Here is a 24319-nt window from a genome sequence, read left to right as displayed (position 1 = left end):
TACACATCCAGCAGAGAACAATAGCTTCATTTCTTTCAAGCCTACGCATGTCCTCAGCAGTCAAAGCCCATGTTTCACTGCCATGTAGTAAGGCATCATACAGTCTACCTTTCATTCTGAGCGAGAGGCCCTTTGTTACCAGCAGGGGTAGGAGCTCTCTGAACTTTACCCTGCTATTCTTATTCTAGCAGCTATGCGCTCAGGGCATCCACCCCTGCAACTGACTTGGTCACCTAGGTAATGGAAGCAATCAACTACTTCTAGTTTTTCCCCCGTGACATGTGATGGAAACTGTTTTCTGCACATCTTCAGTGTTTATTGCCCCTGTGCATCTGCCACACAAAACTATCTTCCCGGTTAACTTTCCTTTGATATTGCTGCACCTCATATGTGTCCATAGCTTACACTGAGTACATCTTATGGAGTTTCTACCTATGCCTTTTCTACAGATCGAGCAGGGCCATCTACCTGCAGGGATATGTGATTTGTCTGCCTTCCTACTTACTAAGACTTTGGTTTTTGCTAGGTTAACTTCTTCTCTAGTTCTGGTAGTGACTTAGCTATAAGAGCAAGGTCATCAACAGCCTGTTTTGAATTCCTCTATTATTGCCTGGAGGACTATGATGAATGTGTGTGTGTGTGTGTGTGTGTGTGTGTACACACACAGCATTGCTGTGTAGATGTAAGTATGGTTGTGTGGTTAAAAAGTTAAAATGTTCCACCAAGCAGCACTTTGGGAAAGTCTCTTCCATTATAATCATGGGCCAATTAATGTCTTCTTGATGAATTTAGTATATAGAAACTGAAAGAAACTCATCAAGTGTGTGTGTTTTGTGTATTTACACTTATGGTCTATAAAAGTTACAAAGGCTACAAATGTTAAATCACTTGCTTCATCTTAACCCTTTAGTGTTCAGATTATTCTATCAAACATAATGCTTATTGATTCCCATTGATTTGAATTAATCATGCATTATCTCATATCTTCAAGATCTTGATGGTATAATTACTTAATGTAGAATAACATTGTAGGGTAGGTGTGAGGGCCTGGATCTGGTCAGTTTGAACATAAAACAGATTAAATATTTTGGCCGGATATGGCCGGTTTAAATACTAAAGGGTTAACATGACATACTGTATTGCAACAAATGTACTTTATTGCAAGAGGAATCTTTTAATTCATCATACAAAAGGTATTGATTTGTAATTAACCCTTTCGTTACCAACCCGGCCAAAACCGGCTCTGGCTCTGTAATACAAATGTCTTATTTTCATAAGTTTTGCATTAAAATATACCACCAAACCTTAGTCACAATTTATGTTCATAATACTTGCTGAATGATAACTATGTTATTTTACTCAATTCTTTGTTATATTTAAAATAATTGAAAGAAACACAGAGCATCTCAAAATAAATACAGTAACGAAAGGGTTAAGAAAATTTACTACTTTCTTAAGTAAAGGAGACTCTAGATAATATAGAACCAAACACTATATATGGGAGAAAGACAAGTTTGCCACAACTGTAATGTCTTTGACTATAAGTCCGTTTCATTATGATGGACCTAGACCTAAAGAACAAAAGTTGAACTTAACTTTTCAAAAGTCTCTCTCTCATTGATGTTATCAAATGCAACTGCAAAATGAATTTATGATCTAACTGAAGATACAGCAAGTTTCGAAGTAGTTGTCTGTACATATTCTCTTTCTCACTGACTTTAAATGAACAATTCGTCTTGCATTTGCTGGGCAGTAAATCTGCACAATAGTACATAATTTTCTATTTCAACCTCAAACAACTATGCTGGAGATTTTGATGCCAAAGTTTCAACCATGTTCTTGTGTTGGAATGTGTTTGTGAACTCAATATTAGTAATAGTTTTAATAATTATCTGTTTATGGAACTGTATATAATTTTAGCATAAATACACTACCATATAAAGTTATTATACCTTCATGGCATAAGCCAGAATAAAGATATACTTTCTATCAATATTGACATTATTCTCAAGTTTACAAGATAGTTGTAAGTGCCCTTTTAATATGCAGACTTTTGTTGCAGTAGACCTTTGTCAAAGCAAACATTTGAAAGAATGTATATAAATTTATATTCATAATTTTTTGAAGTCTTTCATCAGTTTGTTGCTTCTAAAACATGAAAAGTTATATTGTAAAGGTATCCAACATAAAGATCTGTAGGGTTTCTTGCATTATCTTAATTATATAGGTATTTCTATAAAGAATTATTTCCTATAACGCTTTGTTTTATAAGCTACTAGACAAAGTATCATTTTCAGGTTCATTTCTCGTGTTTTCCTTTTTCTTCCATACCTACTTTCACACCTGTAATTATGAAGACCATTGCAAATGTGTATGTATCTGCTTATTTTAACAAATTTCAATTATTAAATTTTAGCAGCTATGAATAAATACCAAAGCAATGAAAAAACTTTTTTGTTAATTCCAATACAACTTACCTCCATCGTGTGAGTTTTACCACTTGATGTTTGTCCATATGCAAAAATTGTTCCGTTGTAGCCACTAAGGACATCTTAAAGAGAAACAAAAGAATAAATCAAATAAATGAAAAATATTTTATTACATAGATCATTTCTTACTTACATGAAATAACATCTTCAACAATATATGAAGAAAAAACAGAAAACTTCTAAAGCCAAGTCATTATTCTCTAATAGCTTAACCATTCCAACTTCATTGCAATGAAAGCTAAATATATTTGAAGCATATCTTCTGAAGAGCAAACAGTAGCTAAATTATCTGGCTAAATGTCAAAGTAGAGCTACAATTTCAGCATACCACCAACCTATATTTAACAAGCATTTAACAAATTTTTAGCTTTAATTTTTCTCTTTCTGAGAAGATGAGGGTTTATTCAAAGATAATTCATGTAATTAAGCACATTATGATATATACTAATGTTAAAGTCATATTTTATACAGGAGAAAATAGGTTGAATGATAAAGGCTTTGACACAGTTTATGTAGTTAATGTCTTCTGTTGGCTAATTTGATATATTTGTTTTTGTTTTTCCTTTTATTGATAAACACTGGATTAGCTTGGAAATTTCAATATTAGCATAAATTCCTATAAACATTGCATGAACATAACACCTATATATAGCTGAATATGTTAAGTTAATAGACTAAGGTGTCTTATGCAATGCACAATATTATCTAATAAGGAAATGGTTTTGGAAAATGAATATTTACAGCAAAATAGTGAACAAAAAACTAAGATAGTGATAACTCATAACTAACCCAACTGTTAAGAGCTTACTGCCAGGGTGTTCAGGGTTATTTGTTCTGAACCGGAAATAATTAGGATGGACATAGATACACTCATGCATATGTGTACACACACACAAAAGTCAACAACCAGAGTCGTGACCAATGTTTCATGATTTAAAATAACTGTTCCTTAAGTAGCTATCTAAGAATATAAATTAAGGAACTGTAGGAAAATGGAAACCAATGACAACCTTCTAATGATTATATTCAACATTTTCACACAGATGAATGAATAAATTTACAGTTACTATAGCATTATAGAAATAAACAAGTTCCTCCACTAGGGATTTGCAAAAGAACTAATACTGTTGCTTTTAATTGAAGTCTTTCTTCTAGACACATCATCTAATATGTACTTTTGTAAAACAAAAGGATGTAATTTATGGAAGATTTGAATGCTATTTTAAGCACACAAAGAGGTGAAACTCAGAACGACTAATGTAACTTGTGTATTTAGTCTCACCCACAGGTCCATCAGTTCTCAAAAACTATTTTTCCTCCTCATTAATGACCTTATTAATCATCATTAAAACTATACTCTCTTAATTATAATGTTGCTCAAGAATGACCAAGCACTCAACACGACAACAAAGCTAAAAATTACATAAGAAAACTCACTCTTCTAATTTGGGAGGAGCTGTCTACTTAAATTACAATATATTATTACTTTTCACTTGCATTTCAAACAAGCACCACTCCCATATACTCTAAATGTTAATTATTATTATTTTACAGAACTTGAAAATATGCCATTGAGCAACGATGCTGCTTATCAAATGAGCTAGATGTATTAATGATGGCATGAGCCTACTCCACCCAATTCAAACAGTGATTTATGCAATAGTTTTAATATAGAAGAAAATATATGACATATAATAAACAATGCCAACAAAATATAATGTGTATATATATATATATATATATTATACAAACTCATTAGTCACAAATAAAATTTCTGTAAAACAAAATTTTCCAAACTTTTCAGTACAGTATGCAATACTTATTGAATGGGGTAAAACAAAAAAAATGTTAAATGTGTATATATTTAATATATGGTGGTACCCCAGCATGGCCACAGCTCATGAGCTGAAACTAGATGAAAAAAAAATCCTGTTTTGTTAATATAAATGTAAAGTATATTAATTTTTTTTTTCTTTGCAGAAAACACATCAAATCACTGTTGTCAATATGGTGACAATGTACTTTAAAAAAAAAGTAGGCTGATTAAGACATTTGTGAAACTCAGCAGCTGAAACAACAATCTGATTAGAATCCTGAAGATTAGAAAAACTAGTTAACAATATCAAGCTAGTCACATATTTTCCACCAATATTTACAGCTTTAGATCAGGTAAGACAGTAGATATATCTCAGTTACAATATTGCATTTCAGCTTCAAAAGAAAAACTGTTTTTTTATCATATGAGGTCTAACTGAAATTAAAGCAAATACTGGAGAGAAATTAACTGTGCTATTGCTTAGAATGTGATATAAATGAATCCATAGCCCCGAATATCAATGGTACAACTGTGCAAATAACAACAGATCAAGACAATATATACCACTAGGAATTTTTACGAAAAAAAGATGTGATATTACAGAATATGTCATACATATCACAATATATAGCTAGCTTTTGAATATAAAGGGTTGAGAATATCATGGGAGAATTTAAGAAGGCAATTGTCAATGTTACTACATTTCTTAATCACATGTAAATCTGCTTTGTTTTCTTTTTATAACAATGATTTCACAAACAGTAAAATAGTTCTCATTGTTACAAAAACAAACATATCATTGAGACAGATGACAGAAAGGCATGGCCAACACTTCTGCAGAGTGATATCATAACATATAAAATTAAAAAAATTTTTAATAAAAAAAACTCAGTCTAGCCTGCGTGAGCAGCAAAAACAATATTTGTCATACACAAAATACACCATACCAAAGTTGAATACATTTATATTTAACATGTTCATGTACACTATAGAAAAAATCTTTGCAATGGTAACTATCTCAAAACAAAAGTTAGTGTATTTAATTCTAGCTTAACAGAGCTTTGCACACACCAGTAAATTTATTATTTGCTGTTTACCTGTAAGAACAGCAGTTCTTGTGGGCTATGAGAGACAGATTCAGTATCTATAGCTGATGAAGTGTAATAATGCAGAATAACATCATTCATAGTTCACCTTATTATGTTTTCATACTATCTATAAGAAGAATTTTTCTTGAGGGTGTTACCACAGTGAAGGTCTTTCCATGATCGAGTGTACATGAATGTGTTAAATATAGGTGTACACAGCTTTATTTTCATCATCACTGCTTAGACTGTTTACTAGACAGCACATAAACCTGACATCATTCTTACACCACAAAAATGGCAATAGTATATTAATAATCCCATTCATAGCTGCACAACTAGAATAGGCAATCAAAGACATTAACAAATTACTTATCTATGAAGATGGTCACATTCCAGAAAATGTAACTACTAGTGCCTGTAAATATTAGAATATTTTCACAAAACACTTATTAACCATGAATATTTGTAAGCATTTTCCCCAGGAACACCCAATCACTTTTTTTATGGAAAAAGAATGCTCTCAATGTATTTCACATCATGCATAATAATGATAATGATATATAATTTAGGTCAAAGACCATTAATTTTGAAGAGAGGGAATTTAGTCAATTACATCAACTTCAGTACTTGACCAGAACTTTATTTTATGAGCCATAAGATGAAAGATGAAGCTGAACCCAGTGAAATTTGAACTCAGAACATAAAGAACCAGAAGCAATGCACTAATGTGATAGTGGTTCTGCCAGCTTGCCGCCCTGAATTATTTCAAAAACTCAGAATATAAAGAACTGGAAGAAGTGCTGCTAAGCATTTTATCCAATGCACTGATGATTGTGGTACAAGGCCAGCAATTTTGAAGAGAGGGTATTAGTCAATACTGCTGACCCCAGTTTTGACTGGTACTTTGTTTTATCAACTCCAAAGGAATGAAAGGCAAAGTTAATTTCAACAGGATTTTAACTTGGAAACAATTCACCTAAAACCCTTGTAACTAGGTTTCAGTAACTCCAACTACCAAATTAGCTGACAATAGAAATCAAGTTAACACTCAGTTAAATTCAGTCGGCTCCAACTACTAAAAATCAGAATCTACCAAAAATACTAAAAAGATCTAGAACATTTGACATAAATCCAACCACAAAACTATAATGATTTCTATTAGCTGTCTTTCAGCTGAGAATAACTGCCAAAAATGTTTCTTATAAAACCTGGTACATCTATCATATTAAAAATCCAACAATTGGCAGTGATGGTCTGGATAAAATCATACCCATTTAGTAATCAAGTACTAACATATAATATTGTTCATACTTATAAAAATGATCAACTTTTAATGTGGGTAACTATGTGCCTCATGTGTTCAACTGGGGGCTTGGAACAGTTAGTGTAGAACTTGACAAAAACTAATTAGGTTCTTTGATTAAAGCATTATCATAGTCTACAAATGTATATCTGAGCCATCAATATTAAGTAAAAGGATTGCATCATATAAATCTATAAAGAAATAATATAACCACATAATGCAGAATTCAGTCACCATCATCAACAATATATAATATATTCGACAAAGTATACTGTGAATAAGAGTAAAATATTCATAATATATTTGTAAAGCTAAAATATATTATGACAGTCATGTAATCCATTAAACTATACATCTAATGAAATACGATAGGCATTAGCTTAACAAAATTTATATTGATATTAATAGTAATTTTTAAAAAATTTTTGATATTATACCAGAAAGAATAAAAAAAATTGATTTTATCTTGTGATGTAGAGAAGCAGTTAAAAGAAGGCCTTAGAGTAAAAATGTGGCACAAGCGAAAACCAAAGATCCATTCCTAACTCACATAAACCCACATAGTTGGAGGAAAGTGTAGTCAATTTCATTAACCCCAAGAGTTTATTGGGACTTAAAAAAGATGAAAATGGATTGTAACTCAATACTACAAGGCATTTCGTCTTGGTCATTATCATTTCTAATTCTACTACTCACAGCCATTTTCATAATAATAATATTTTACTAAGAAAAGTAATGTAATCGTAGTAGTCATTATAATATGCAAAAAAAAAAAAAAATCCATTTTTTTCTCAATATCTTCAGATAAAAAGAAATAAACAAGTAGAAAATAAGGCTATATATTGAAATGCAACAGGATTATCAACTTGATAATAGCAATGAAAAGCTTACGCTAAAATACTAGTGTTTGTATAGCAAACAGTGATTCATCTGCTAGGTTGTGTAGTACGCTTGATGAGTCATGAGGGTTTCAGTAAGAAACAAGCAGTAATCATAGAGAGTGGTAGACAACAGCAGCAAATAAAAAGGATTTAGATATTGCCAATTTTATCAAACAATTTCAAAACATGTCGTCTACTACTACTACTACTACTACTACAGATGCTTCTCGTAATAACAACTACAAAAATATAATCAATAAATAACATGAACAGAGTACAATAAAGGAGGTGCTAAACAAGTAGGAAACAAATTGCAAAGCAAGCAATCATGACAAGCAAAAAAAAATTTTATGACTTTTTTTTTTTTGGTAGTATTCATGAACTATTTCTATCATTGATAAAAATGATTATTTTAGAAACTGACTTTTCTATAGAAACATCTCATTTGAATACCTTGCATTAAATCATTAAATTCTACAATCCAGCACACACACTCAGTAGCATAGAGAGCAATGGAAAATTATTCTATTTTTATTATTTATCATTAATACAAAAATGGAGAATTGACAGAAACAATAGAGCAAAAATGCCTTGCTGTCAAATCAAACTGAGGTTAACTATGAGGTTGATAAAACAAAGTGCTCATCAACTACAGAAGTAGATTTAATCAATTATCCACCCCCACCTCGCCAAACTTTTGGCCTTATTACAAACAAATATCTACATTACAAACAAATATTAGGATAAAAAAAAAATTAATGAGGTGGATGGAAGGTCGGGCTAATATAATAAAATATCTTGTGGTATTTAATTAAACTGTGAGTTCAAATCCTATCATGGATGACTGTGCCTTTCATCCTTCTAGGGTTGATAAAATTAGTACTATTTAGTCAATAACAATATTTCAGAAATTTTCTAATTCCATTTTTGAGACATGTCCATACTGTTTCTTGAAGGTGGGAACTTGATGATAGCTACAGATTTTTCAAAACAGAGCTAGCTAATAGTAGACATGATTATATTTTTTTACATATAACATTATTTTCAGTCCTCTAAATTTTGTTAAGGTATTTTCTAGAAGTGCTTGGTACTGAGGTACCAGTCTTACTACATTTTTTTAAAACAAACATTTCAAGAAGCCCAAATGAGAATGAAAAGAGAAATTGTTTCTACAAAAGTTAAGTTAGCTATAAGAGATAGAACTTAATTTTTTTAATGCTTTAATCTGGAGGATGGACAGGATCCATGACTTCCACAGACTCTAGATCTATCATATGCAATACAGATTATATTCAGCTTAAATACAAAAAGAAAATGAGGACACAAGGAACAACATATTCAACCTCCCTATGCTTTTGGGCTAGTCACCTATTTTCTTACTCAGAATTGAAACATATCTACAACTATGAACAAAAATTAATTTTAAAATAAATTCATTAAATATCCCTTTTGATAGCCATACTTCTTTTCATGTCAAATCCAATATACTGGAGAGCAAAAATGTTAATTATCACAATGTACCTTTCTTCTAAGAGCAAACAATTCTAGAAATTACTGCTATTATTAAATTCTTGTTTGTATATCATCTCATCATGTATATAAGAGTGGTTGGCAACAAAAACCACTTCTGTTACTATTACTGTCTTTATGATTCTTACACTATCTCAATTTTCACCAACTTTTTTATTATTTCACATTTTCCCAATAAAACAAGTCTGTGGCTTTTTTTTTTTTTATTACTAATTGAACCTCTTTCATTTCCATTAGACTTCTAATATCAAAAACATCACTACACTTATTTTTATTCTTTTAGATCAAATTTACTCTCAATCAAACTGCCCCAAATCCATACACTTAACTCCGAGACTAACTCTTTAGTCACAAGTATAGCTTCCACATTGTGACTAATACTAGTAATAAAGTGGCAAAAATGGTAGATCACACACTAACAACCTTTAATTATCCTCAGTTAAAATTCAACATTTTTGGGGAACACTTTTTATTTTGTAGAAGACAACTGCTGGAAATTATACTTCTTCCTGTCAAATGTTTGGTTTTGTGACAAGGTAACAAATCAATAATATGAATAAATGTTCCAATACATAGTATACTTCTGCCAAGGCTGACCATGACCATTGTCTCTTGCATTATTGATGAAATAGCATCAAATATGACTGGTGTTTGCTAAGGTGAGAGTAGCAGGCTCTATTATAACAGTCATAGGTGTGGCTGGTTACTAAGCACTTGATTCAGAGTGGATTTCCATTGAGATCTTCATTCTTTAAACAGTTTCTGAACCTGCTGTTGTTATCAGCAGTCTTCCAGCACTCATAATGATATATAGCTCCCCATGATTGTAAAAGCTACCATATAATTATGATCCATAAATTATATATATAAAGTATGTGTATATGAGTATAATGTGGGAAACAAACAAAAAAGTATGATGTTTTTAGACAAATGTTTTAATGAATGTCTACAAGTAGTTATATTTTTTTCCACTCTTAACTCAAATCTATATAAAAATCTATATACAAATATATAGTAAGGTGCATGGCCTAGTTTTTAATATGATCAGTTCGCAAACACAATGTTTTGGTCCCATTCCTGGATTAGGCAGTAAATTGTATCCTTAAGCAAAGCACTTCATTTCACGTTGGTTGCCCCAGTCTACTCAGCTAAAAAGGAGTTCCAACTGTCCTGGTGCAGCTTTTCTCTTCATTAATCAAAATATAATTTGTTCTCCAATTTTCTGATAGATTTAACTGTTTTATTATACTCATCAACATATGTTGGAAGAATATTGCTCTTAATGAACTGTGTCAAGGCAGGAAGGATTAGTTCTCTGGGAGTCTAGCACAGCCTAATTACATCATCATCTATTATTATTTCAACTCCTACATCATTTGCCAGTGTCACACTATCTTACATAAGTTGATGTTGACTTTCAGCCCACTTAATACCGCTGAAGCTATGTGGAATAACAGCATTAGGAAGGGCACCCAGCTGTAAATTATTATGTTAATAACATATTTGTCTGACCTATACAAGAGGACATATAAACGAATGACAAGACACACAAACATATATATATACACATATACAACTCTACTGAACATCAAACAATGCTAATTTTGCACATATAAGTAGTGAAATGTAAGTAATGTTGAATTACTTAATGATAAGTACATAACTTATTCAACGATAACATCTTAAGGAAATTATGAAAGTGGTTATGAATAAAGTCATATCTTTAATTTTGTACTTTATTTCTTGACTAGTGTCAACCACTCAACCTTGCAGTGTATTGTTATGCATATTTTCCGTAAAGTTGAAAAAAAAAACACGAAATAAAAATGTTCATACTGAAAAACAGTCTGTAAATTTAAAAGAACATTCCTCCCATCCCATAAGCTCTTTTGTTTGTTAAGATGTTACAAATGCATAACGTAAAACAAGTTTTCCAACTTGCTATGTTTATTTTAAGTTTATCAAGAATATGTGAATTACTTAATGATAGCCAAGAAAATATATTAATTGTCTGGTATCAGTAAAAGGTCACTCCCACTCAAAAACCCTTAATTATACAGAACTAATATGAGAAGTATCAGTCTGCTCAATCTTTCTCATACCAACATGTCTGAGACTGCTTCTATTTCTGTGATACAAAACTGCTTGTTTTATAGCATTTATATCTATATTAAAACCTTCCATCATAATTTCAGGTAACAACTTTTTGCCAACTCATGTTCCAATCATCAGTTTAATACTGAAAAGGTTAATTATTTTGCTAAATCTTTTAAAATTCTTTATTATTTTAAAAATCATTTGGAACACAGACAATGTGTTATTCCACTAGAAATATGGTAATGAAAGGGCTAACACAGCTGATGCTATGATTTAATTACTTGTTTATGACTGGGAGAGCTTTAATCATTAGCAGAGAGGTTCATATGAACCAGAATGTAACAGGAGAGAAGTGCATTCATAACAACAAGGCATGGTGATAGTAAAAAAAAAAATTATGAAGTATTACTTTAAAAGGTTGTTAAGTGAGGAACGTAAGTAGAACAAAAATAAAAACTACTTCAAGTGAAACTACCAGAAACACCAATTATAAATATTTGTTCAAGAATTGAACGTGACCACTAGGCAATCTGCAAATCCACCAGGATTTTTGCAGAAATGCATTGAAAAACTATAGAGACATATATTTAGAAAAAGTTGCCAAAGGCAAGAGTCAACATGACAAGGAATGAAGTAATAATTAATAACAAGAATATAAAATCCCAAAATTGCTTTGCTTGATATGTAGGAAGGGAGTGGGTGTAAATTTAATACTATGCGATCAGTTCAAGTTAATGGATTCCCCACCAAAAAAGAAATGGGATACCTCACAAACTAATCCAGAGGTGTTAGAATGTAAAAGTAATTAGCAATAAGAATAGTCACAAAATGAAATCTCTAAACTGCATAATATGGCTTGCTGTATAGTTTCTATTAAGTCACTTCATAAAAACCAAAGGAAGTTATGATGAAAGTATAACAGCAAGAAAAAGAAAATTGTAAAAATTCAGTGGTAACCAAACATCTCTCTCTCTCTCTCTTTATGAAAGAGCAGCTTGTATGATGAATATACAGGAAGAAAGATATTACACTGCATTGTTAACATTGCCTATACAACTTATTAACTTTCTCTTCAGCTTCTGAACTGCATGTTTCATAAGAATAGCATTCTCAGACATTTTCTTTCTTTCTTTCTCTTTCTTGTCAAAGACTATTTAAAAAGAAACAGCATTTCTCACTAACTGATAAATTTAATATTAAATAGGAATCTTGTAAATGTATCAGCTAAAACCACCTCTTGGTCATTATTTTGTCTTGTTCTAATAAAGATTTGATAATGCAACTTGCATAAAGAACAGGTGATGCTTAAACTCTGGACCTTAACATCAACACTTTGATAACTAAGCAAGGGTGCATTGAAAAAATTTTTTTTAAATACAAGGTTAGACATTATTTTAAAAGTGGATACATTTAAAAGATTATTCTACTTACCAGCAACAATGGGCTTAGCACCAACATTGTACACATATTCTTGTGATACATTAGGCTTCAAAACCTTGTCAAATACAAATACTTTCCCCTACAAAAGAAGAAAAATACAAAAAATTAGTTTCCAATGAATAACTTTATTTCACAGTTTTAAATACAAATGGGCAGTCATGACTGAATTTATTTAGTTTTTAGTTAAGGTACTAAAGGTATTACAAATCATTTCAAATAAATATTAGAGGATTACAATCTCAAAACAACTCAAAAGAATTTAAATAATATTCACCAATATCCAAATTAATTCTGTCTTCTTTAAAGTCAGTAATCTGACAAACTTAGAGCTAACAAGGATAATAAATACCACTCTAGAGCTTATGAAGTTAAGTTACTCATGATAGGGCTCTTTAACTCTTTAGCAATATCCAACCCAAATATTCTACCTGTTTTTATGTTCAAACTGATTGATTTAGCCTTTACAGCCTTATTTTAAAAATATACAATCACAAAAAATCTCAAAGCTACACAATAATGCATGATTAATTTAAAACAATTTGTATAAATAAGCATTATATTTGACAGAGAGAATAATATGAATGAATGCTAAAGGGTTAGAATATACAAATACAGAGTAACAGCAGGCATTTAAAAAAAACCTTTGCTATTCTCTCATTTGCTATGTTCAGTAAACATGAAGTACAAAATTAAGAATTCCCTACTTTATAGGTGGCACAATATAGTTCCAAGTTCAGATCCAGCATGGTCACCATCTCAATGAAAATAAATGGCAATAATCTATTGTATGAAAAGAAGTACACATGCTCCCTTTTCTAGATATCACTTTTAATGCCAGAAACTTCAAATTATGCTAAACTATGGAGACCAAATTTGCCTTCTTTAACTACCATTAAAACAAATTTTGTGATTATAAATTTAATATCTGCATATCAATTTCCGCACACACACATACACTTTTACTCATTCTTTTCTTTCTTCCTCTATTCAGGTTTAAATCCATTTTCTGATGGCTACAAACCAATTTTTACATAGAGTAACAATTGCACTATATATATATATATATATATATATATATATATATATATATACATATATATAAAGAGCCTGCCCTCTGAATAATTTTCTAGTTTGTGTAATATTTAACTTTGATGTGTTCTTTACACCCTGCCATATTACGATGACAGTGTAATTTTTTGGAAAATTTGGTTAATATATCTAGCAGGTCAAGCAATGGCACAGGTCTTTCTTTTTTTTTTGTTGGTTCAAAGAATTTGAGAGTTATTTAAATCAGGTCGACCTCAATCAAACATATTTATGTTGAAAGGTGTTGATAGTAGCATGTAATTTGAGTGGGATTTGTTTGTTCTTTACAAGTAAGTTGAGAGACAATTTAGCTGAGAACACCAAGACCAGTCAATATACATTGTTCAGCAGCAATACAGCAGAAAACAACCATTCTTCTTTCTATTTCATTTCCTTAGCATAGGAGTTCTCAAACAGTTTTTATCTATGGACCTCTTTGATTGCTATTTTATTCTGGTGGATCCCCCTATCCATAGCCATTCGATGTTTAAAAACTAGTTTTACAGAGACTTCTTTAAAAATTCCTATTGGTTTACTATGTAAACAGTTAGAGAAAGTAGCCTAGTTGTTTCTTGCCATAAATACCAATACATACATCTAAAGCAAATTTCTTTTGGGTGCCCATAAAGTACTATTGTGGATCCCCAATTTACTATTTTGTTGCATGGACCCACAAAAATCTTATATGGACTCCAACTGAGAACCACTGCTTATTAGCCTTTTAAAATTTACACCAGCCATATCTAGCCAAAATAGTCTGCCTGTTTTATGTCCAAACCGTCCAAACCGACCAGATCCGGCTTCTCAAATGTCATTCTAAAAATATAGCCATATCATTGAAATCTCAGAGCTACAAGATAATATGAGTGATTCAAATCTATATAAATAATTAAGCATTACATTTTGACAAAGTAATCTGAATGCTAAAGAGTTAAAGAATTTAGAGGTAAAACATTGCTTCAATAATATATTGACCTAATATATGCTTGTATGGAAAAACTGACATAAGAGTGAATATATACATACATAATATATATAGTTCCCTTGTAACCAATATGGTTTTTTTACATTTATGCAATTGTCACATTTCAATAAGTAAATGAGTATAACTCTATAACCCATGCCTGAACGTTCAAGATTCTCTCTCCAAATTTGTATTCACTTTGGTTTTTTGATTGATGCCAAACATGTTCTCCACTTCTGCACTATTTCCAACACCTCAGTCGCCTCCCCTCCATCCACTACAAACACAGACTCACACTCATACCTCAATTTCTCTTTCTCCCACCCTAAACACACCAAGCTCTCCATCACCTATTCCCAATTCCTCTGTCTACACAGGCTCTGCAGTGACAACCATGACTTTGGGAATCAGTCTCAACTTATGGCTTGCCACTTCATCCTACATGGATATCCCCTCCGCCTTTGCCAGAGCACATTCCGTGGACTGTGCATCTGCTCTCTCCCCACTCACCCGGCTCCCATTTCCCCTCACCTACCACCCCACTTCTCTAATGCACCATTTTCCGAGCCTTCCAGTGACTCCAGTCCAACCCCTCCACTTCACACGTCTTTCCTAACCACGCCTCTCCTCCTTCGAACGAGCCTACAACCTACGAGACCTCTTGGTCGACAGCTTCTTCCCTCACCCAATCTCCCAACCCAGCTCGTTCCCTTGCTCCCACCCACGCTACTGCACTTGCCCTTACTTCTCCAACACTACCCTCCTCACAGGCACCCATCATCGACCCTATCATATCACTGACTCCTTCACCTGCACTTCTAGCAATGTCATCTAATGCATCTCCTGCTCTGACTGTCCTTTGCTATACATCGGTTAAACAGGACACTGCTTGGCTGACCAGTTTGCGGAACACCTCCGAGACATCTGACTCAGCAACGACACCCCGGTCTTGTACCATTTCTGCTCTACCGGTCACTCTTTACAACACCTGTCTGTATTTGGATTGTCCTTGCACAGGAGCCATCCGGACTGCCGTCTTTGCATGAACAGGGATTAATCTTCTCTCTTCGCTCCTTTGTTCCACATGGGCTCAACTCTCCTCCCCTCTTCATCTAATCCTCCTTCTCTCTCCTCCTCCCACCCACCTCTCCTCTCTTGCTCTGGCACCTATTTCCTCTCTTCACTCCTACCCACCTTCTCCCTTGTTACCCCACCCCTACATATTCCAACCCTATCATCCCTATACATCCCATCCCTTAGATCCCACTCTTGCTTCCTCCACACCACACTGCACACAGTAGCACTGACTACTTCCCAGCACCCACACAAGCACTGACCACTTCCTAGCACCTACACCATCATCCACATACCTACAAATGCACACACGCACAAGTCAATGTCACCAGCCCCCTTCCACACGCACGTGCACCTTAATTTTGGGATCACCACTACTTTATTATCTCCCCTTCTTCCTAGCTTTCCTGAGTGACCCCTCTGTCTGGCATTCGACATGATAGATTGCTAGCCACTAAGCCTTTTCCTATTTTCTCTCCCTGTTTATTTCTGTGTTATTTTCTGTCGAAGAATGTAGGCTTGAAACAGAAAAGACTTTCTCACTTCCCAAGCATTAAACTAATACATCTGTTTGTTGTTTACACACTTGTTTTCATGTTTTGTTTTTCTGTAAATTCTCACTATTGAGAATGCACTTTAGGACATCACAGTAGTATTGTTTTTAGTACTAATAACTGTTATGCCACTAGAATATACTCTTTGAAAGACATCCATTACACATTAACACACAGAGAGCCTGTCATACTCAGCACAAGTGGTGGACAGAATAGGCTAATGGTCATAATTTTTGAGACATGTCTGAATAGAGAATACCTGCACACAAAGAAAGCCAAACAGACTTTATATTTGTGTCAAAATTTTGTTGTTGTTCCATATGGGTGTGTAGCATTCTGAAGGTAGTAGCTGCACTGATTTATATAGATAGAATGTCGCCTGAGACTGCGATACTTTTTATGAAAGAGTGAGAGCAGAAAGAGTCTCAAATAAAATGCTTCATAACAGAGGTCTTTCAGATGCAGCTTGCAAACATTGCTCTGGATTTGTGCTATTGCTTAAATAGGCAGTGAATTAGCAATGTTATTAGGGCATTAGATAGAATGCCTCATGGTATTTGGTCTGTGTCTCTGAACTCTGAGTTCAAATCCCACCAAGGTCGACTCTGCAGTCACCCTTCGAGAGGGGGGTGGGAGTGGGGGCAATAAAAAATCCCCAAAGCTACCAATCCAGGATGGTGAATTAGAGGAACTGCAAGAATATCAGACCAGATACCTTGCAATATTTATTCCAAATCCTTATGTTCTGAATTTAAAACCCACCATTGCCTACTTAATTCATCACCTGCACCTTAGATGCCTTTAGCAGAGCCTATTCTATGACAAGCCTTCAGACCAGGTCTCCAGTTTAAGGATATCTTCCCCTCCACCACATCCCACACCTATCTTGGAGGTGCTGTAAAAGGTCATGTGTACTACCATCTGATCAGAAGAAAAATGGAACATTCATTCTAGGTTAATAAAATGCTTGTATTTAAAAGATTCAAGCATATTCTTTCTTAATTAGCATTTTCACTGACTGTCATAAGATTACAGATGATGAATAAGGTGGTGAGAGGTAAGCTACTGTAAAACATTCAATCTTTTACAATGTGCAGAAACCAAATGATCATCAATGATCTTGGTGAAGCTAGTTTCTGCACCACCTGTAACATGAGACACACACACACACACACACAAACAAACACACACACTTAAAACTGATGGATTATCAATAAACTAGAAAGAAAACAAAGAAAGAACAAAAGAGTTAGCATATAATAAGTGCAAGAGATAGAAAAAAAGCATTCTTTAAAAAGTAAAAATAATTAGAACCATGTTCTTATGTGTTTTATGGACTGTATTCATTTATTAGACACACCTCGCAATAGTTTATGGAGTGAGGGGGATGGCAAGGTATAACAATTATGAAACAAGGAAACTTATTAAAACAGGAAGAAACCCCCACTAGACATATAAGTAATGACATATGTCTTACTAGAGAGTAAGAAATTCTCATTAGTTACAAGTAATAACCTGTTCTTAATGAACAAGAAAAAAAGTGTATCTAACAGCATATTTAGTCATTGCATCATATATTCTTTTAGAGCCATTTTACTTATTGGAAGGTTTTTTTTATTAAATCAAACAAAAACCTCAGGATTAATTTTTTTTAAAGCCTTATTCTACTGGGCTCTTTTGCCAAATTGCTAAGTTATGGAGGACATAAATACACCAGCACCAGTTGTCAAGCAGTGGTGAGGGACAAATACAGACACAAAGACACACACACATATATGTATATATGATGGGCTTCTTTCACTTTCCATCTACCAAATCCATTCACAAGGCTTTGGTGGACCCAAAGGTATAGTAGAAAACACTTGCCCAAGGTGCCACACAGTAGGACTGAACCCCAAACCATGTGGTTGGGAAGTAAGCTTCTTACCACACAGTCACACCTGTGCCTATATCAAGATAATTGTTCAGAGATTTTTGTTAATATAAATAAACTAGCAGAATATCCTAGAAATTTGTTTCTCACCTATTTAATACTAAATATAAGTATTTACAAACTGCTATGTAATGTAAGTAGCAGCTCCATGATTCACTGTTGCTACGTGAATGTTAGATTATCTAACATTATGTAGTTTCCATAAAAACTAAAATCTTAAATTTTAATATTGCTAAGAAGATAAGTGATACAAGAACAGATAAGACATATTTCTAACAGTTGCTAAACTAGTTTTAATGCCAATAGTGAATTAATTTTTTTTTATAAACTTAGCATAGTTTTCATAAAATATAATGTTCATGTTTTATAATTACGAATTAAAACTCATTCTAGACTAGTCATGACTTCAAACTTTATTACACAATCACTGTGTTGAATCACTGTTAAAGTAGAAAAAAAAATGGGGGAAAAAATGGCTTGCATGAGTAAGTCTGTCAGAATGACATTTCATGGCTAAGCAATTACCCTAACAAAATCATTATGTCCATACATCTGTAGAAAGGCAGACTGTAAAACAGTCAGGGGAAAAATAGCTCATAAATCTATTGTACTAAATAATTATTACAATTTCTAAATAAAGCATGAAAGTAATTTGGTGATTTGAATAATTCATTAAATTGACTCCAAACATTATATATTACTGGACCAGCACAATTAAAATCTTAGAGCTATGGGGAACACCATTCCAGCTATTCTTGTTTATACATTTACACACAAACAATAAACTAAAACTAATGATCATGACTATTTTCTTGAGAGAGACAATCTAGTTGAATAAATAAGACATTCACAATGTTGTCATTCATATATAGTTTAACTATTTTTACACTTACACAATGTCAAAGTTTTAGATTTGTAGTGATATATCTTAAGAAGTTTTAAATCATCATCTGTAGTCCTCAGGGGTAATTGTCCATGGAGGATAAATGTCCTAGACTCATATCAGATCTTATTTCAGATTTATTTTAATCTGATATATCTTATATCAATGTCTTAACAACCAACAAGTACTAATAGCATTCTCTTTTCTTCATAATAGCACTCACTTTCAGTTTATGAGAGAGACACAGACAGTTGGACAGAGAAAGAGAAGTTGTTGCAGTTTATAAGCAAATTTCATTTAAATCATTATTGTCATAAAAATGTGATCTGCAACAGCTTAGATGTTCTTTTGAAATTGCTGACAAAATACAAACTATAATGTATGTATATTTCTGAATACAGTCTGAAAATTAAGTGGCTATATTATTTTTATTTAAAATAAACTTTTTAGGATCTGTCATGACTGACTTCCATATAACATATTCTCACTATGACATCTATGCCACAGAAAAGATAATTAAAGGATAAATTTATCATAATTCTGAAGCAATTTGCATTTTGAAATGTAATACTATAGCAACAGAGAGGCGCAGGAGTGGCTGTGTGATAAGTAGCTTGCTTACCAATCATATGGTTCCGGATTAAGTCCCACTGTGTGGCACCTTGAGCTAGTGTCTACTATAGCCTCAGGCCAACCAATGCCTTGCGAGTGGATTTGGTAAACAGAAATTGAAAGAAGCTTGTTTTATATATATATGTGTGTGTGTGTGTGTTGATGTGTCTGTGTTTGCCCCCCCCCCCACCATTGCTTGATAACTGATGTTAGTGTGTTTATGTCCCTGTAACTTAGTGGTTTGGCAAAAGAGACCAATCAAATAAGTACTAGGCTTACAAAGAATAAGTCTTGAGGTCAATTTGTTTGACTGAAGGCAGTGCTCCAGCATGGCTGCAGTCAAATGACTGAAACAAATAAAAGAATATGATCTACTTATAACGATTCATTAGAATCTAAGCACACCAACACACAGAATGTCAGAAATGGCTAGGTATGATAACACAGCTCACAGTGAGGTAAACAACACAGAAGACACTTGAGTGTTGGTAGGATATTGCTGACCCTAACCCAAATCCAATTTAAACCATAGATCTGACTCTGGAGTCGCTTCTTGATGTAGTATAGGTATAAAAAGTAACCACAAATGGTATTTAAGGTAACGACAGCTGTTTCAGTAGAATTTTATTTATGCAGTTATAGAAGATTACAGCATAACATTATTCACCATCATCAGATAAAATTTTAAACAGGTGAGATTTCTTACATCGATCTGGACAAACCCAATGTCAGTCCATCAATCAGGACTGATCCAACTGACATTGGATTTATCCAAATCAATGTAAGTAATCTGATTGTTTGAAATCTTACCTCTATAAAGTTTTACCTGATGATAGTGGCTCATGTGTTATGATGTAATCTTCTACAAATGCATAAATAAAATACTACTGAAACAGCTGTTGTAAATTTTAAATACCATTTGTGTTTATATATATATATACACACACACACACACATACATACACACACAATTTAAATGAATTTAGTGTTTCAGTTATATTTTCATGGTGCACTTAACTATACCCTATAGTATACTATCTGGTAACCACTGTTCAAAGCATATATAAATGTTTGTATCAGAGATATCAATGTCTGTAACATTAGGTGTTCCCAATTGCAAAGCAGTATGTCAGTATAAATCAAAATGTTGAAGGAATGGGGGAGTGGAATATATATGTAAAAACAGCAATGGGCTCAGCATCATTGACACTAAGATGAATGAACTATATAAATACTGTTAATAGAAGTTGCTGAGGAGAATACTTAGGAAAGAGTGAGTGAAGAGGAGACCAGCTATTGAAATTGACAGCTATATGGTTAAAAAGACCATTAAGATTAGGAAAGCAAGGAAAGCAGACAGATCATCAGGATAGGTGTCAAGATGTTGAAAATAGTTGGCCAAGTAGAAAATGCACTACTTAGTCAAGAGGTAGTACAGGACTAGCATAGCAATATCATTCATCAACTGCTACAGGTGCAAAGAAAATTCTCTCAAAAAAAGTAATTACAGTGATATTAAGACTGATAGACCAAGTTATAACTTGGTTTATCTAGTTATAGCTTAGTTATTTCAAAAAACAACTAAGAGTAATAATACAACTAGTTAAGAAGTTGGCCCACATGATATGCAGCTCAGATCTGTCCCATGACAAGGAATCACCGATACCTTCTTTCAAATGATAAAACTACAGAAGTTTTTAGCAAAAAGCAAACTATTATGCCTACTGTTTGTCGATCTGGAAAAGCCTTTGATAGGGTATCATGCATTGTAATCTGGTTGGTGGGTAGAGATTAAGAAAACAAGGTATACATGAATGGTGTGCGCAAGTCATATAAACCATATACAGAAATGCTGTTGGCAATGAGTTTAGCAAAAGAATAAGCATACAGCTAAGTGTCCATCAAAGCTCTTTTCTTAAAGCCTGTCCTATTTATAATTCACCAGGTTAAAACAGCTGTAGATGGGAATTCCACTTTGCTTATGAGCTAGTTTTCATAACTGAAATTTTTAAAGAATTAGCAGAAATTCTAAATGTGGAAGCAAAGTCTAGGTCCAGGATGAGCTGATATGAACATTTGATGAGTAAAACAATAGAGTACGCCAGTATCAAGTAATCCAAATGGAAGGAACTAGCAGGAGATCAAGACACACATGCATACAAATATATATATGCATTTATATACAAACACACACGTAAACATATTAACATGGTAACTGATATCATTTTCAGAAAATAAATAAGTTCACCGGTGTGAGACCTGCCGAGTGCAGGGGTGGGGAGTGTGTTTGTGAGTGCTGGGTAACGTTTGGAAAGCAACGAGGTAAAGTTCAATATTGAAATTTAAAAATGTAATTCAGAAATTATTTCATGCAAACTATATTAAAATATCTTTATTTAAAATTATCAATGGCACAGATACACCAACATGTGTATATGTACACACACACACACAATTTGTAAAATAACTAAATATAAATAGGCTGAAAGTTAAAAACTAGAACAAAGCAATCATAGAAATGAGTTTATGAAAACAACCACAGGGTGCACTGGAACTCTTCTAGTATGCAATAGACTTAAAATTAAAAATGGATGGGGAAAGAGGTTGATATAAAAGAGAAAAGTTCTGAGCATGGAATTACCCATATGCTTCTTGGTTTGTTAATAGTTACTTAATATAGAATTCTAGTGCAAACAAAACAAAGAGAAGTGATTTTTTTAAAAGACAATTTAGAATTGCAATACCCCACTAGAGAATTTAAGATGCTTTATTTCTGTCTAGATCTGGGTATCTCAGCAGTATCTTCTTCAAGGTAACTCTTTCAGCATCAAATCATGTGAGCAAGATAGTTTAAAAAAAGGTTTCATTGATAAATACACAATTAGAGACAGTGGGTAAGTTATCAAACTTCTATAAGCACTGTAATGCCAAGTCATGTTTAGCTATATCAGATCAAAATAGGTGGAATTATATTTCACAACTGACTTGGAAGTACAACTAGTTCTAGAAACAATGGCTTTGACTATGTGTAAAAATGGTAAGTGCATGTATGACTGTGGTTAAAAAGTTTGCTTCCCAACAAAATCATTTCACATTCAGTTCCATTGCATGGTACTTTGGGAAAGTGCCTTCTATAATAGCCCTGTGTTGATCAAAGCCTTGTGAGTGGATTTGGTAGAGAGAAACTGAAAGAAGCCTGCTATGTGTGTGTGTGTGTGTGTGTGTGTGTGTGCATGTGTACATGTTTATTTCCTTGTCTTGACATCACATGATGGTTGTATGCAACTGTCATTGTCAGACCAGTGCTGTCATTTATTTCCAGTCTTCCATGAAAACACAGTCCAGTGAAAGGGATATATTACCTTACTTGGAAACAGGAGGAGCAGTTGGTTATAGAAAAATCTGGTAGAAACGTTAGCACACCGGGCGAAATGTGTAGCTGTATTTCGTCTGTCGTTACATTCTGAGTTCAAATTCCGCCAAGGTCGACTTTGCCTTTCATCCTTTCGGAGGTCGATAAATAAAGTACCAGTTTCACATTGGGGGTCGATGTAATCGACTTAATCCATTTGTCTGTCCTTGTTTGTCCCCTCTATGTTTAGCCCCTTGTGGGCAGTAAAGAAATATATAGAAAAATCTACACACAAGTTAGCCCATGTATTAAACATATAAAATAAGTGAAATAATATTTTTGCACAAGGCCAACAATTTTGAGAGGTGGGAGTAGTCAATTACACTGACCTCTGTGTGCAACTGATAATTTTTCACTGCCACTTTAGCATGTGGTCAACCTGGCCATTTACACTGTAGAGTGAATTCAACCCCAATCCATGATGCAGATCAGGATATTTCACAACAGACTATAAATATAGTGATAGACTGCACACTAAAATAGCACTGATATTTTGACCCCCAAAGGATGAAAAGCAAAGTCAACCTCAAAGACATTTGAACTCAAAATTGTAAAGAGCCAGAAAATGTCATTAATGACACCCTTAGTTATGATTAAAATAATCAGTATTTAAACTAATAATACTGGTTAAAAGTGCTAGGACGACAACCTTGAAATTTTAATTAAAATTCATGAATTAGAAATGTAGAAATGGTGACAACTCTGGTCAAATCCATGTTTATTACCTATAACTGCAAGGCTAGTGTCCACAAAAAACTTATGAGTGACATAACTTAAAAGGAGTGATTGGCAAAAAATATCCAGGGATGCTTGCTGCATGGAAACTTAATAGTAAAGTGAGCAATAACATACTTGATGTAGTAAGATTTTAATAAATTATAACTACACTCCTAATGATAAGAACTATCATTATCTAAATGATTAATTTTAGTCAAAAAAGACAAACAGGTGGTGACAAGTCAATCCTTCTTATTCTAGGATGCCACACTATGTAATTATTTGCAGATATACAAAAATTAAAATGAAATTATTCCATTTTATGATTTAAAATTTAAAATTAGTGGTTTCACTTTCACATAAGGAGAATGATCTGAGAATTACTTATTTGAAAATATAGAAGTTAAAGACATAAATTCTAAACAGTTCTGAAGTTTCAA

General features: G+C 33.1%; 1 protein-coding gene across 2 annotated transcripts in view; it reads right to left on the bottom strand.

The window, feature by feature from the left end:
- LOC115213218 (kinesin heavy chain) overlaps positions 1 to 24319 on the bottom strand; it is a 71986-nt gene that overhangs the window by 29895 nt on the left and 17772 nt on the right. For both annotated transcript variants that reach the window (XM_029782154.2, XM_029782160.2), the window contains exons 2-3: positions 12636 to 12723; positions 2478 to 2551 (exon numbers count right to left, since the gene is read on the bottom strand). In XM_029782154.2, the coding sequence (XP_029638014.1) occupies positions 2478 to 2551; positions 12636 to 12723 (162 nt within the window). The remainder of the gene's footprint in view (positions 1 to 2477; positions 2552 to 12635; positions 12724 to 24319) is intronic.

The sequence above is a fragment of the Octopus sinensis genome, linkage group LG1 (genome assembly GCF_006345805.1).
Source record: "Octopus sinensis linkage group LG1, ASM634580v1, whole genome shotgun sequence".
In the NCBI taxonomy this organism is placed as follows: Eukaryota; Metazoa; Mollusca; class Cephalopoda; order Octopoda; family Octopodidae; genus Octopus; species Octopus sinensis.
This window is presented reverse-complemented; position numbering and strand designations above follow the sequence as displayed.